This window comes from Ambystoma mexicanum, chromosome 7q, assembly GCF_040938575.1.
Source record: "Ambystoma mexicanum isolate Mex_15411 chromosome 7q, UKY_AmexF1_1, whole genome shotgun sequence".
In the NCBI taxonomy this organism is placed as follows: Eukaryota; Metazoa; Chordata; class Amphibia; order Caudata; family Ambystomatidae; genus Ambystoma; species Ambystoma mexicanum.
The window spans coordinates 601,247,280-601,259,483 of NC_090941.1; the positions used below are offsets into that span (position 1 = coordinate 601,247,280).

Below are 12,204 nucleotides of genomic sequence, written 5' to 3' on the forward strand. Positions count from 1 at the left end.
CTGCTCAGAGCATCCACTGTCAAGTTCTTCTCTCTGGTTAGGTGGACAGCCGATAGAGAGATTCCTTCTTGAATTGCCCAAAACCAGAGCTGCATCGCCTCTCTGCACAGTGGCAGTGATCCTATGCCTCCTCTTTTGTTGAGGTAGTGCATGGCCACCGTGTTGTCCGTCATTATCAGGACATTTCTCCCCTGTACTGATGGCAGGAAAGCTTTCAGCGCTAGTCTGATTGCTCTCAGCTCTAATAGGTTGATGTGTAGTCTGGACTCCGATGGAGACCAACGACCGCTGATGGTCAAGTCGTTGGCATGGGCTCCCCCCCGCCCCCTTGAGTGAGGCATCTGTGACTACTGTTATCTCCGGCCATGGTTGCCAAAACAGTTCTCCTTTCAAGATGTTCTCTGGATAGGCCCACCATTGAAGGTCGCGGGCTACTTTGTCCAGAATCCGAAGGAGATCTGTCATTCTCCCTGAGAATTGCGACCACTGACTTCTCAGTGCCCACTGAAGAGATCTCATTCTCAGGCGAGCCTCTGGCACAAGGAAGATGCAGGATGCCATGAGGCCTAGCAACCTCAAAAAGTCGAAGGCTGGGAGACGTTGGGCATTTTGAAACTTGGTGACCATCTGTAGAATATCTTGAGCCCTCACCTCTGGTGGCGAGGCTTTTCCCAGGGAAGTGTCCAGGACCGCTCCAATGAACTGGAGTCTCTGTGATGGTATCATCTGTGACTTCTTTAAATTGAGGGAGAAGCCCAGTCTGTGAAAGAAGTGGCAGACATAATCTAGCTGGGCCTGGGCCTGTTCCGAAGATACAGCCCTGATCAGCCAGTCGTCCAGGTAGGGGTAGATGTGGATCCCTTCCCTCCTTAGACTCGCCGCCACTACCGACATCAGCTTGGTGAAGACCCTCGGGGCGGAGGTCAGCCCAAATGGCAGAACTCGAAATTGATAATGAGAGTCGCAAATTGCGAACCTCAGATATTTCCTGTGTTTGAGATGGATTGGCACATGGAAATAAGCATCCTGAAGGTCCAGAGATACCAGCCAGTCCTGGAGCTGGAGGGCCTGAAGGATCTGAGAGAGAGTTACCATCTTGAACTTGTCCTTCCTGAGGAACTTGTTCAATTCTCCTAAGTCCAGGATGGGTCTCAGTCCTCCGTCCTTCTTTGGTATGAGAAAGTAGGGGGAGTACCAGCCCTTGTTCCTTTCCGCTACACATACCGGTTCTATGGCACCTTTCTCTAGCAGGTCTATAATTTCCTGCAAGAGGAGCGGATCTGAAACTTTCAGAGAGCCGTTCCCCGGTGGATGACTCTGAGGAATGTGTAGAAAGGGTAGGCAGTAACCTTGGGTAACTGTTTTCAATGCCCAAGCATCTGACGTTATAGCCTGCCATTCCGTCAGATGGTGAGTTAACCTGCCCCCTACAGGTGTATTGTGTGGAAAGGCCTAAGAGTGGTTTGGGGGCGGCTGATGCAGATGCCGAGGGTAAAGAGGCACCTGCTGCTGCTGCGGCCTTAGTACTTTTGACCCGTCCACCTCAGGTGGATCTCCTCTGGCCTCTTTGAGCCAGCTGTCCTCTGCCTTTCCCGAATGCGGAATAACAGCGAAAGGACTTTCCTCTTCCAGAGGTCCCTGAGGGGCGAAAAGAAGGTTGGCGGATAGCAGCTCCTAAAGATTTTGCTGCTGCTTTAGAAGTCTAACTTTTCCAGACTGTCACCAGCCTTTTTCCCGAATAATGAAGAGCCGTCAAAGGGCATATTCAAAAGTCTGGCCTGTACATCTGGAGCAAAGCCCGACTTTCGCAACCACGCATGCCTGCGGATTGTTGTACTTGCCGCCATGGCCCTGCTGATACTGTCAGCGGAATCAATGCCAGTTTGAAGTGATTCGCACATGGCATCCTTGCCATCTTTAATAATGTTAAGGAAGGCTTCCTTTTCCTCTCCTTCGGGTATGCAGTCAGCCGCTGATGAAGCACACTCCCATAGTATGTGACTGAACCTGGCGAGCGTACAGGTGGCGTTGATGGACTTCAACGCCATACTACAGGCAGAGAAAACTTTCTTCGCCATAGAGTCGTACCTCTTGTCATCTCTATCCTGTGGGACAGTAGGGTAAGCGGTCCTACTGCTAGATGAAGTTGCCGCTTGAACCACCAGGCTCTCTGGAGTCGGGTGTTTTGATAAGTATTCAGGGTCAGCAGCCGCTACCCTATACTTGGTTGATAATCTTTTATTGACTGCAGGGATAACTTCGGGAGTTTCCCAATTAGATGCAATTTTCCTTTGTAAGGCTGCATGGAAGGGGACCACCTGGTCCTCCTGTGGGCCTTTGCCTAATATATCTGTTAGGTCATCCTGTTGAAAAACAGGTGAAGGCGCAGACCAACCCATAAACTCAATAATTCTTGCCATCAGGGTTCTATAGGGTGTTTCGGCATGTTCCCTTGGGTCTGGCTTAACAAATTCCACTTCTGGGGAAGTGTCCAGCCCACTTGCCTCATGTAGTGACTCCTGTAGGTCCTTCAGCCTTCTTTCCTCAGAGGTGAAATCCTCTGCAATAGGCAGTGTGGTCCTCTGTAACCCGAATGTTTCCTGGTCAGAATCTTCCCCCTCTTCATAAATTGAAGAAAGTCCAGGGTACTCTGACCTCTGAAATGGAGTAAAAGCCATCTCTAAGGCAGAAGGAGCCAAACTCGTCGTTATTGGACGAGAAAACGCTGATGTCGTCGACGCCGATGTAACAGGCTTCGAAGGCGTCGAAAAAACTGGAAGGGGTCTCGAAGAACTCGAGAGGATCGGGATCCTACTCGAGGGCTTCGATGACGGTCTCGGCGTCGTGCCGGAGGCCCTTGAAATCACCGTTGGCTGTGGAGTGGCCTTGGTCTTCTCTTTCATCAGCTTTGACGTCGACGATGGCGTCGAGTCGATCGACCGATGCATCGAGGAACCCTTCGACAACGGCGTCGATGGCGCCGATCCGTGCGTCGAAGGAATCTCCGACGACGGCGTCGAAGACGGTGCCTTCTTACCCGATGGCTCATGGCGCTCTCGGGTGGAATGTTTCGCCGGGTGCTGCGACTCGCGGCGTTTTGATTTTTGGGGTTTTTCACCTGAGGTATCACCCTCAGCTGTCTTCGAGGGGGTCGAGGCCGCGTTCTCGAAGACGCTTAACATTTTCTTTCTGAATTCCTCCCACACAGCTTGAGAACTGTGTTTAGTGGGACAGGAGACCCTTTCTGGGGACACAGAAGACGAGGAATGGGACCTTCGACGTCTCTTTTTTGAGTGTCTTGATCTCGACGAATGGTGGGAGCTGCTTCGAGATCTAGAATGGGAATGTTTTCGACAGCGAGGAGACGAATGCCTCGACTCAGCCGACGAAACTTTCGAGGAGGTTTTGGTTGACTTACCTCTCTCGAGCTTCCCCTTGCGCTCCTTCAAGGCTTTCGCCGTCATGGACATGCAGTCCTCATACTCCAAACAATGGTGCTCGGATCCCAAGCACCATAAGCAGATCCTGTGTGGATCCGTTATTGACATTTTTTTACTGCAGTCTCGACATTTCTTGAAGCCGGATCGCGGCGTCGTCGGTTTTGATGAAGAAGCCATCGAGAACGATAAGGTATATTCGAGTAGAAATAGATAGTTATCCTGACTGAACTGAGCAACAACGTTCCGAGGCCCCACGATGCGCAGAAAAATGGAACTGAGCAACGGACGCAGCGCGTGGCTATTTATGGGCATGGTGACGTCGGAGCCGATATGGTGGCCGTCAAAGGACATCGACTCGGCGGACGTCGACGCGCAGCACCCTTTACAGAAAAAATTTCCGAGGCCAGCAAGCTGGAAACGTATTATCAAAGATAAGGAATACATCGGAAGACCCAATCCCTTCGAAAATATGGTTACCTATGTCGGAGTTGGAAGGCCGCCCGGGGATGATGAGCCTTGGTTGGGGGATGTGGCAAAGAGCGTGCCGGTTAATGGAAAAGCCATCCCATGCTCCCCACAGATCCCATTGGTCACAGTGGTGGGAAGAAAGAAGCAACTAAGGTTAATGAATAGGAAGCACTGGGAACCAGTGGGGATAGCAACGATGGGGGATGTGTGGCAGGAGGGGAAGGTACTAGATTTTGGGGAATTGGTGGAATGAATGGGGCTGCAGGTGGGCAATATATTATGTATCATGGGGTGGTGCAACGAATCAAAGATACCTGGTCTGAAGTGGTGCTGGCGGAGGATCTGGATATCGCTATAGACACGATATATGACATAGCAGAAGGGGGAAATGAAACGTCTAGACTGTATGAGATGATAATGTCCCAAGTGGGTAAGGAGGTGGTGCAACTCAGACTAGACTGGGAAGAAGTAGTAGGGGCCCCGATGAGTGATGGAATGTGGGAAAGGGCACAAGGATATCATAAAAATGTATCAAGAAATGCTAGGTTACAGCAGATACAATTGTATATAACCCATAGGGCATACCTGACGCCTCACAAGATAGCCAAATTTAAAAACGCTGGACGTCAGGTGTGCCCTAAATGTAATCAAGAAAATGCGGGAATGGTGCATATGTTCTGGGCGTGCCCACTGATAGAGAGATATTGGGGGGAAATAGGGCAAAAATTGGAAGACCAGGGGATCCATATGAAGGTGGATACGGCGTGGGCCTGTTTGATAGGTTTCCCCAGACTACGTAAGCTTAAACATGTAAGCAAGCTTAAAGACCTAGCATATGTCTTAGCAAAGAGAAGGATTGCGATGGGCTGGAAGGCATGCCATAGACTGAACATGGTGGAAAGATCTGCAGAAGTGGGCGGAGGCAGAAACTGTGGTATGGCAGGAAGCGTGTGCGGGGGGGGGGGTAGAAGAAGAAGCCGGAACCCTAAGGGGCTGGAGGAAATTGATTGCTGAACTATTCGGGCCTTCGTATGAGGAAACAAGTGATAGAGACTCACCGAGTACTGCCACAAGAGGGAGACATTGGAAATAAGGGGGAGTAGGCTGGGGCGGGGGGTGGGGGGAGGGAAGGGGCGATAGCTGGATCATAACAATGTAAGCTTGTGATTGACATTATGCATCCACTGTACGTTTGGTTTGAGTGGTTTTTTGTTTTGAATAAAATCAATACAAATTGTTTAAAAAAAAAAAAAAAAAAAACAACACTTTACCTTGACATTGAACTGTCAAGAGCTGAATTGAGACTTTGCTACCTACATGGATTTCCTTATTTTTTTTGATGAACATTGAAGTCGAATACACCTTGAATCTTAGGGAATGGAGATCATCCGGGTTGCTAAAAGGATATCAAGAAACTGTGAATATCATTGCTGAATTGCCATATATTTTCTTTTGTATTTGATGTTTAGTGCGAGGGCCAGACATCTTGGGTTAGAGTGTTTCAGTTTAGTTTTGTTAGGCAGGGAAGTCCTCATTAGAGTAGCAACAGTGAGGCATTTTGATATAATTTTGACCTTAATAAAATTGCATGTTCTGAACAATCATCAAACAGTTGTCCACCTCGCATTGCTGACCCTGCCTATGACTGCACAACGTTTATGTTTTTCCATTATTTTGGTGAACCTTGAAGGTAGTGCAGGCAGAGGGTCTGTGCCAACATGGCTGGAGTGGCCTCCAGCCAGCAATACTACTAGTTTATTTTTCCTTAATTGTTCCACGGTTTGGTGAGTCTTTTGTTTTACTAAAGAATAGTTGAACAGTGATTCTTACCCCAATTGACTTTTTTTGTTATTCTTAAATGACCTTTAATCAATAATTACCAGAATTCACTTCTTATTTCATGACGCTGCAGAGTTTTATATTGACACAAAACATTTTCTCAAAGAAATCAATGTAATAGAAAAAAGTTAATTGTACTTTAATGACACATTTCATGATCAAAAAGAACCATGTTTCTTTACAATTCAGCACCTGGCGTTACAGCATTTACAACTAAGGTCTTAACCTGCTCGGCTACAGGTTAAATCGACTAGTTTAGGCATCTGGGTAGATTTTACTAATGGGAATAAAACCAACAGATGTTTTAAAGTGTAAATCCTTACCTTGACAAAACTCATTCGAATAGTGCACATTTTAGTCAGCTCATAAACCACCTCAAAGCCCTGGTTAACGGACTGAGCTAGCAACTGGGCGAACAGCTGGTTGTTGAAGATTTTCAGGCTGCAGCCAGTGGGAATCTTGCAGACTGTGGCTGGATGGAAGCCATGCTGATAGTTGCAGTTGCGGCTCTGAACAAAAATGCTGCTGTCACTCACGCACTCTGCATAGACCTCTCCACCAACATAATAGAGGTGGACACCTAAGAAAAAAGTATACAAGTAATATTTTAAAGGGTTTAACACTTTGGGGGAGAAAATTAGTAGATGCAACTACATGTCTAAGAAATTCCTTTTGAACACACTAAAATATTGAGATTATTTTAACACAGACTTCATAAAAAGAGTAGTAAACAGATTGGTAACTTGAGGGCTCTCGGATGGTCAGATGCCCAGTCCAACCTTTATATTTTTTCATGTTAATACCAAATAATTTGGAATATAAAAACAAATGCATCTAATATGACAATCAAGACCAGTCAAAGACGTGCAAATAATACTGACATTAGCAGTTTCTAAACGGTACAGCACCACATTATCAGATTCGGAAAATATGCAATAAGACATCTCAGTAAGAGTTGACATAATTAAGTGCACATTTGATGATGAAACCTGAAGATATTTCATTGTGTGCCCAGTCAGTGAAGTAGGAGAAGAATTTGCTCGAAATATCTGTATGTCATACAACATCCTGCTGCCTTTAAACCAGGGTCTTTTGAGCTTTATATATCTTTTTAAATACATAAACCAACAGATCCACATTTTGCAATAAATATTTCACAATAAACTTTCTCAGTTTCTTTAGTTTTAGTGAGGGCCTCGATTCAATATTAGGAAAACTATAAACCAGCATATGGGGGTCCTATCTCTAGCAGTTAACGTACAAGCAAAAATAATTATGTACCACAAGGTTTCTGAAACTCGAAAACCACTATCTATCCTATGGGACTCCATGGGAATGGGGACTTACACAATTCCGCCTCCGGAATTCTCGGGTCACTGGGGTCGTAATCCCCGGTGATTCCGGGAATCACGGAGGCGGAATGGTAATACGAGTTCAGAGGTAACCTGTTGGTTTTTCCGGCACGGTTACCGCCGGACTCGTAATGAGGCCCAATGTGTAGTTCCAGGTTAAATGTGCAAAATTAGAAGAGGAGCTTAACATCTGTTGTTCTGGGGTTTAATCACTGAATTAAAGTAAACACTGTCCTAAAATTTCAATTGACTGAGTAGCTGCTAAGAGCAGAGAGATGCCCTTTTAGTCACTGTTGGTTAGTCAACTGATTAGCCAAGTCTGTGGAACACCAGGTTCTATTTTACTAGTTAATAGTGTGTAACATGTATTCATGTCTGCCTTTTGCTTATATGATTAACTGGGTTATTTTGAACCTTTGAGGCGAGGGGGGGGTTGGTGTAACTGAAAATTACTGACACTCCTCTTTACCACATTTATTATCTGGTAATATTGTATGAAGAGCCTCCCATCTCTTTTAGTGTTTGCTAAATGTTCACTCTGGTCTTAAATACCATACCCTTACAAAAGCTTAAATTTGGACTGAACACATCAGTAGCTTGGATGTACACTCACACGGCACCACAATAGCCATATGTCTACATATTTGAACTGTGAAGCCAGTATTAAGTGCCATAAAATCAACCACAGTGCTCCTAAGCCAACATGCAGTACCACTAATCGAGTTTAAGAGACTGCTTGAGACAAAATCCCTTGCTTTGTTCTGGGGACGTCCAGTGGAGTGACCAAGGAGGCGGGGTGTCTCCACAAGCTAGTGATGATGGTCCTGGGGGTAGTCTGGGGAGGATCCCTATGTCACCCACACTTAGTTGCCACCACTGGACAGTGACATGCTGAAGAGATGTGATATTGGTCAGGGTCAGAAAAGCAGCAAGCTCACACTGAGCAGTCAACCATTAAGGATGCAGCTAGAGACATAGCGCCATTCATTTCTAAATTAATAAATTCCTCCTTCAGAACTAGCACCGTACCCGCTAACCTCAAAGAATCCTGGGTTCTGCCACTCCTAAAAAAACAGACCCTTGACCCAGCCATCCCAACCAATTATAGGCCCATTACTACGGTCCCATTTCTCCTTAAAATCATTGACTGAGTAGTTTACCTCCAGTTCCAAAATTATCTGGAGACAAACCAACTACTAGGATCACGTCAATCTGGCTCTAGACCACTACACGGTACTGAAACGGCCCTAATCGACCTTAAGACACAAATCGACGAGTTGAAGGATAAAGGTAAAACAGCTATGCTCCTCCTCCTTGACATATCGGCGGCCTTCGACCTAGTGGACCACGCAGTGTTTTGCAACCATGTAGCGTCTGCCGCCCATTTCTCAAGTGAAGCTATAAGCATGGGTACAATCCTTCCTAGCCAACCGTATGATGAGAGTGTTCTCCCCATTAGCCTCAGCGGACCCAATACATATCACCTGTGGCGTTCCACAAGGTTCATGTGTCTCCCCCACAATGTACAATATCTTCACTATGCCACTCTTTGACAAACTTGACAGATTGGGGGTAACCTACACCAATTATGCGGACGATACGCAGATCCTCATACCACTATCTGGCAACTTTGTTGAAGACACAGCTCTACTAAACAAGATTTACCTCATCATTCAGGCATGGATGGCCTCTCATGGCCTCTGCCTGAATGATGATAAAACAGAGATACTGATACTGGGTACCGTTTCCAACCTCAAAAAACTCAGCCCCAACTATAGTGCCTGCAATATAATCAAAGTGGCAACGGAGGTAAAAACACTAGGTTTATACCTTGACTCCACTTTATCTCTCAAAAAAGTCAATTCCCTGGCCTCCTCAACAGCCTACACCTGCAAATTAATCAGGTCCTGCAGACCTTACTTGTCCAAAAACAATTGCATCACACTAGTCAATGCCCTAGTAATGTCCAAACTGGATTATTGTAATGCCCTATATGCGGGCGCCAATAAAACTGTCACTAACAAATTGCAAATATTACAGAATAATGCTCTCAGAGCAGCCTTTGATATACCCCGCAGAGCACATATATCTAACATTAGGAAAGACAACCACTGGTTAAAAATTAATGACAGAGTCCTCCTTAAAATGCTATCTCTCACACACAAAGGACTAACCAACACTGCGCCCCCATACATCTCGGCTAGACTGACCAGAAAATCCTCTACCCACCACACCAGAGCCTCTAACCACGGTTCTGTTATTTCGCCGCAGTATTTTTCATCGCAGGTTTTTTCATCGCCATATATTTAATTTTTTAACCCCCCCCCCCAAAAAAAAAAGATGAGTTTTTTTTCGAAATAAAAACGGCGAAGAAAAAACCTGCGATGAAAAATACTGCAGTGAAATGCGTGTATACCCTAACCACTCCCTACTTGAAACTCACAGATTTAGACTAACTAAAGCAGGCGGAGTTAGCTTGCCTGTTAGAGCGGCCTGCGCTTGGAATTCACTCCCCATGGCAATTAGAGCTAATCTACCCTACACTAGCTTCAGAAGTAAGGTGAAAACTTGGCTCTGGAGTAACGACAACTAACCCACTGAACCTGGCCCTCTCATTGTGCATAACCACATCTGACTCTCCCGATTCTAGACCTATGAGAGAGACCCACATTCCTGTATTTCTTGTATATTTGTATATTGGTATTGTATTTATGTTAATAACTCACATAATGCACATTCTGTATGTATCCTCTGTATGTATGCAACCTAAGCCTAAATATTCTTGTAACTGCTGCGCCCAGCTACCCCTGGGTTTTGGAGCGCATTATCAAATAATAAACTAAACCCTCCCCATCACAGGCCCAATGAGATAAAAACTATAACTGCATCAAAAACTATTTTGTGTGAAACATTAGGAAAGCGTAGCGCGGGTCCCACTGCAAATGCAGCTCTGCTCTCATCTGTGAACTCCCATGCGAATGTGCAGAAATCCAAGGTGGCGGACCAGCTTATTAAAGCCATGTTCCTGGTACCACTTTGAACAGGTACTTAGGTATATGCTACACCTGAGGGCAGTAGGCAATTTCTCACCTCCCCATCACCTCACAGCATCAATAAGGTTGCACAAATACAAACCCTACCACCCAGCCCAGCCCAAGGTGAGGACCTGAGGAATTAAAAAAGTGATGTGGAGAAGGGTGTAGGCATTTGCAGAAGGTTGTTGACGGAGGTTGGAGAGAAATGGTGATCCATGAAGGAAGTGGGAAAAGGAGCTTGGAGAGAGTGACACCGTGGTGTATTAGGGTTGAAGCCTGATAATAGGACATGCACAGTGGATGAGAACCTGTTTGCAGTGCTACATTATATACTTTTGAACACGTGTTGCCAGTAATTCACAGAATTCCTTATAGAAATCAGAGATGAACCCGTTTAGGCTTTTTTTCCTGTGATCTATTATTCTTAACTATCTCAGAAATAAAGGGTCTGTATAGCAGGGCAATAGATCTAGACTTTATATTTCCACCTGTTCCAAACTCTTTCTCATATCTTGCTGTTCGTTAACACAATGTTTACCATATAGGTGATCGGGATATGTTGCTTGACCCCATATTTTTGGTTTTTGTGACCCTGAGGCCTTGTTACTGTAAAACTGAAGTTAAACGGCTCTATGTTTTGAGCCATTTTAAGCAATACCTTAACTATGAAAGTGCAAAACAGCACAGAGGAATGCCCCCGTTTCATCCCTCAAACAAACTGTGTAGACAGTGGTTGTACACTGTAAGTAAACTGCATCTGCTACATACATGTTACTCTCAGTTTGAGGCGCGATTACCTTTTTCTCCCAGCTTGTGGGCCTCTTTTAGTCCCTTGTGTTAACTAAATTCAATATCCCCAAATAAGCCACTTACCCCCTTTAAATAAGTAGTGATTGGTCTTTGTGCTACCAGATAAAGGTGGAACACAACCTCCATTTGGATGTCTCAGAAAGAAATCCATCTCAAAAGCATGACCAGTAAGATTTGATTCTGTTTCTTTGCACCAATTCTGCTGTCCTGAATGGATAAAGATTATATTAACAAGAAGGTGACACTTTTGTCTTCGGAGGAAGCAGAAAGTGTGTAGACAGCAAAACATTTCCCTTTCTGCCTAGCTGGGCAGCTGAATCTCCTGCTAGGAAGTGTGAGAAACGTGTCAGTGTCTCCCTAGTTAGTCCCAGGGGATCTGTCATCCATGTGGCCAGGATACAGCCATCGCTACTGGATCCAGTTCCTGGGGGTGGACCAGTGAGGGAGGATCACCTGGATGGGGTGTCCTTGGGGAGTGGGACACTGACGGGTGAGACACGGTATCCCCTTTCTTTCAACACCTTTTCCCCATCCTACCACATAAGATATTCCAAAACACTGCCCCCCCCTTTTCCGACACGAACACTGCGCACAACATGAAATACAACAGACTAACACCAGAGCTGTTTACCCGACATGTCCCAATACAAGTGTCAGGCAAAGTGAGGCAATTGAACAGAATCACACACACCTGATGGCCCTTTCCTTTCCCCCACAAGGATGAAAGGTGGAGAGCGAGAGCATAGGACGAGCAAGGCAGACTGCACGACATGAGAGCTAACCCAGCAGGGCAGTTCAAGAGGAGGTAAAAGAAGGCACATACTGAGAGGGTGACAAGGAGAGAAGTGACCTTGCCCTTTTTGATCAAGGCTGTGAAACCTACGCAGACGGAAGCATAAGACTGCAAACAATAGCCAGCGTGTGTTGCAGAAGGTGTCAGCGGTACACAAGACCCTCCCCCGCTGATTACCAAGCCGGGGAGAGACGCTTGTTTCAGACGTACCAACCTTGACTCCAAAGAGAAAGAAAGCCGTGTTTCATTTCATCTTAGCCGGTGAGTCGAGGGGAGAGTCAATAAGAAACGGAACTGTGTTAGATGGAAAATAGCAAACGGCTAGTTTGAACTTTGAATGGTTTAAAGAAAAAATTGATGAAAGAGGGGGAAAACCAGTAACAGAGGCGTCCGGTACCACATGGGTGCTCACGGAGAAAACTCTGGGCGATTACCTGATGGTAGGGACTACCGTAACCAGAAGGCCT

The 12,204-nt window shown here is 45.9% G+C and overlaps 1 protein-coding gene across 2 annotated transcripts in view; it reads right to left on the minus strand.

Annotated features, from left to right (window-relative positions):
• The window catches only part of SMAD9 (SMAD family member 9), a 444,811-nt gene that overhangs the window by 100,941 nt on the left and 331,666 nt on the right, over window positions 1-12,204 (minus strand). For both annotated transcript variants that reach the window (XM_069640626.1, XM_069640627.1), the window contains exon 6: window positions 6,071-6,327. In XM_069640626.1, coding sequence (XP_069496727.1) covers window positions 6,071-6,327 — 257 coding nt within the window. The remainder of the gene's footprint in view (window positions 1-6,070; window positions 6,328-12,204) is intronic.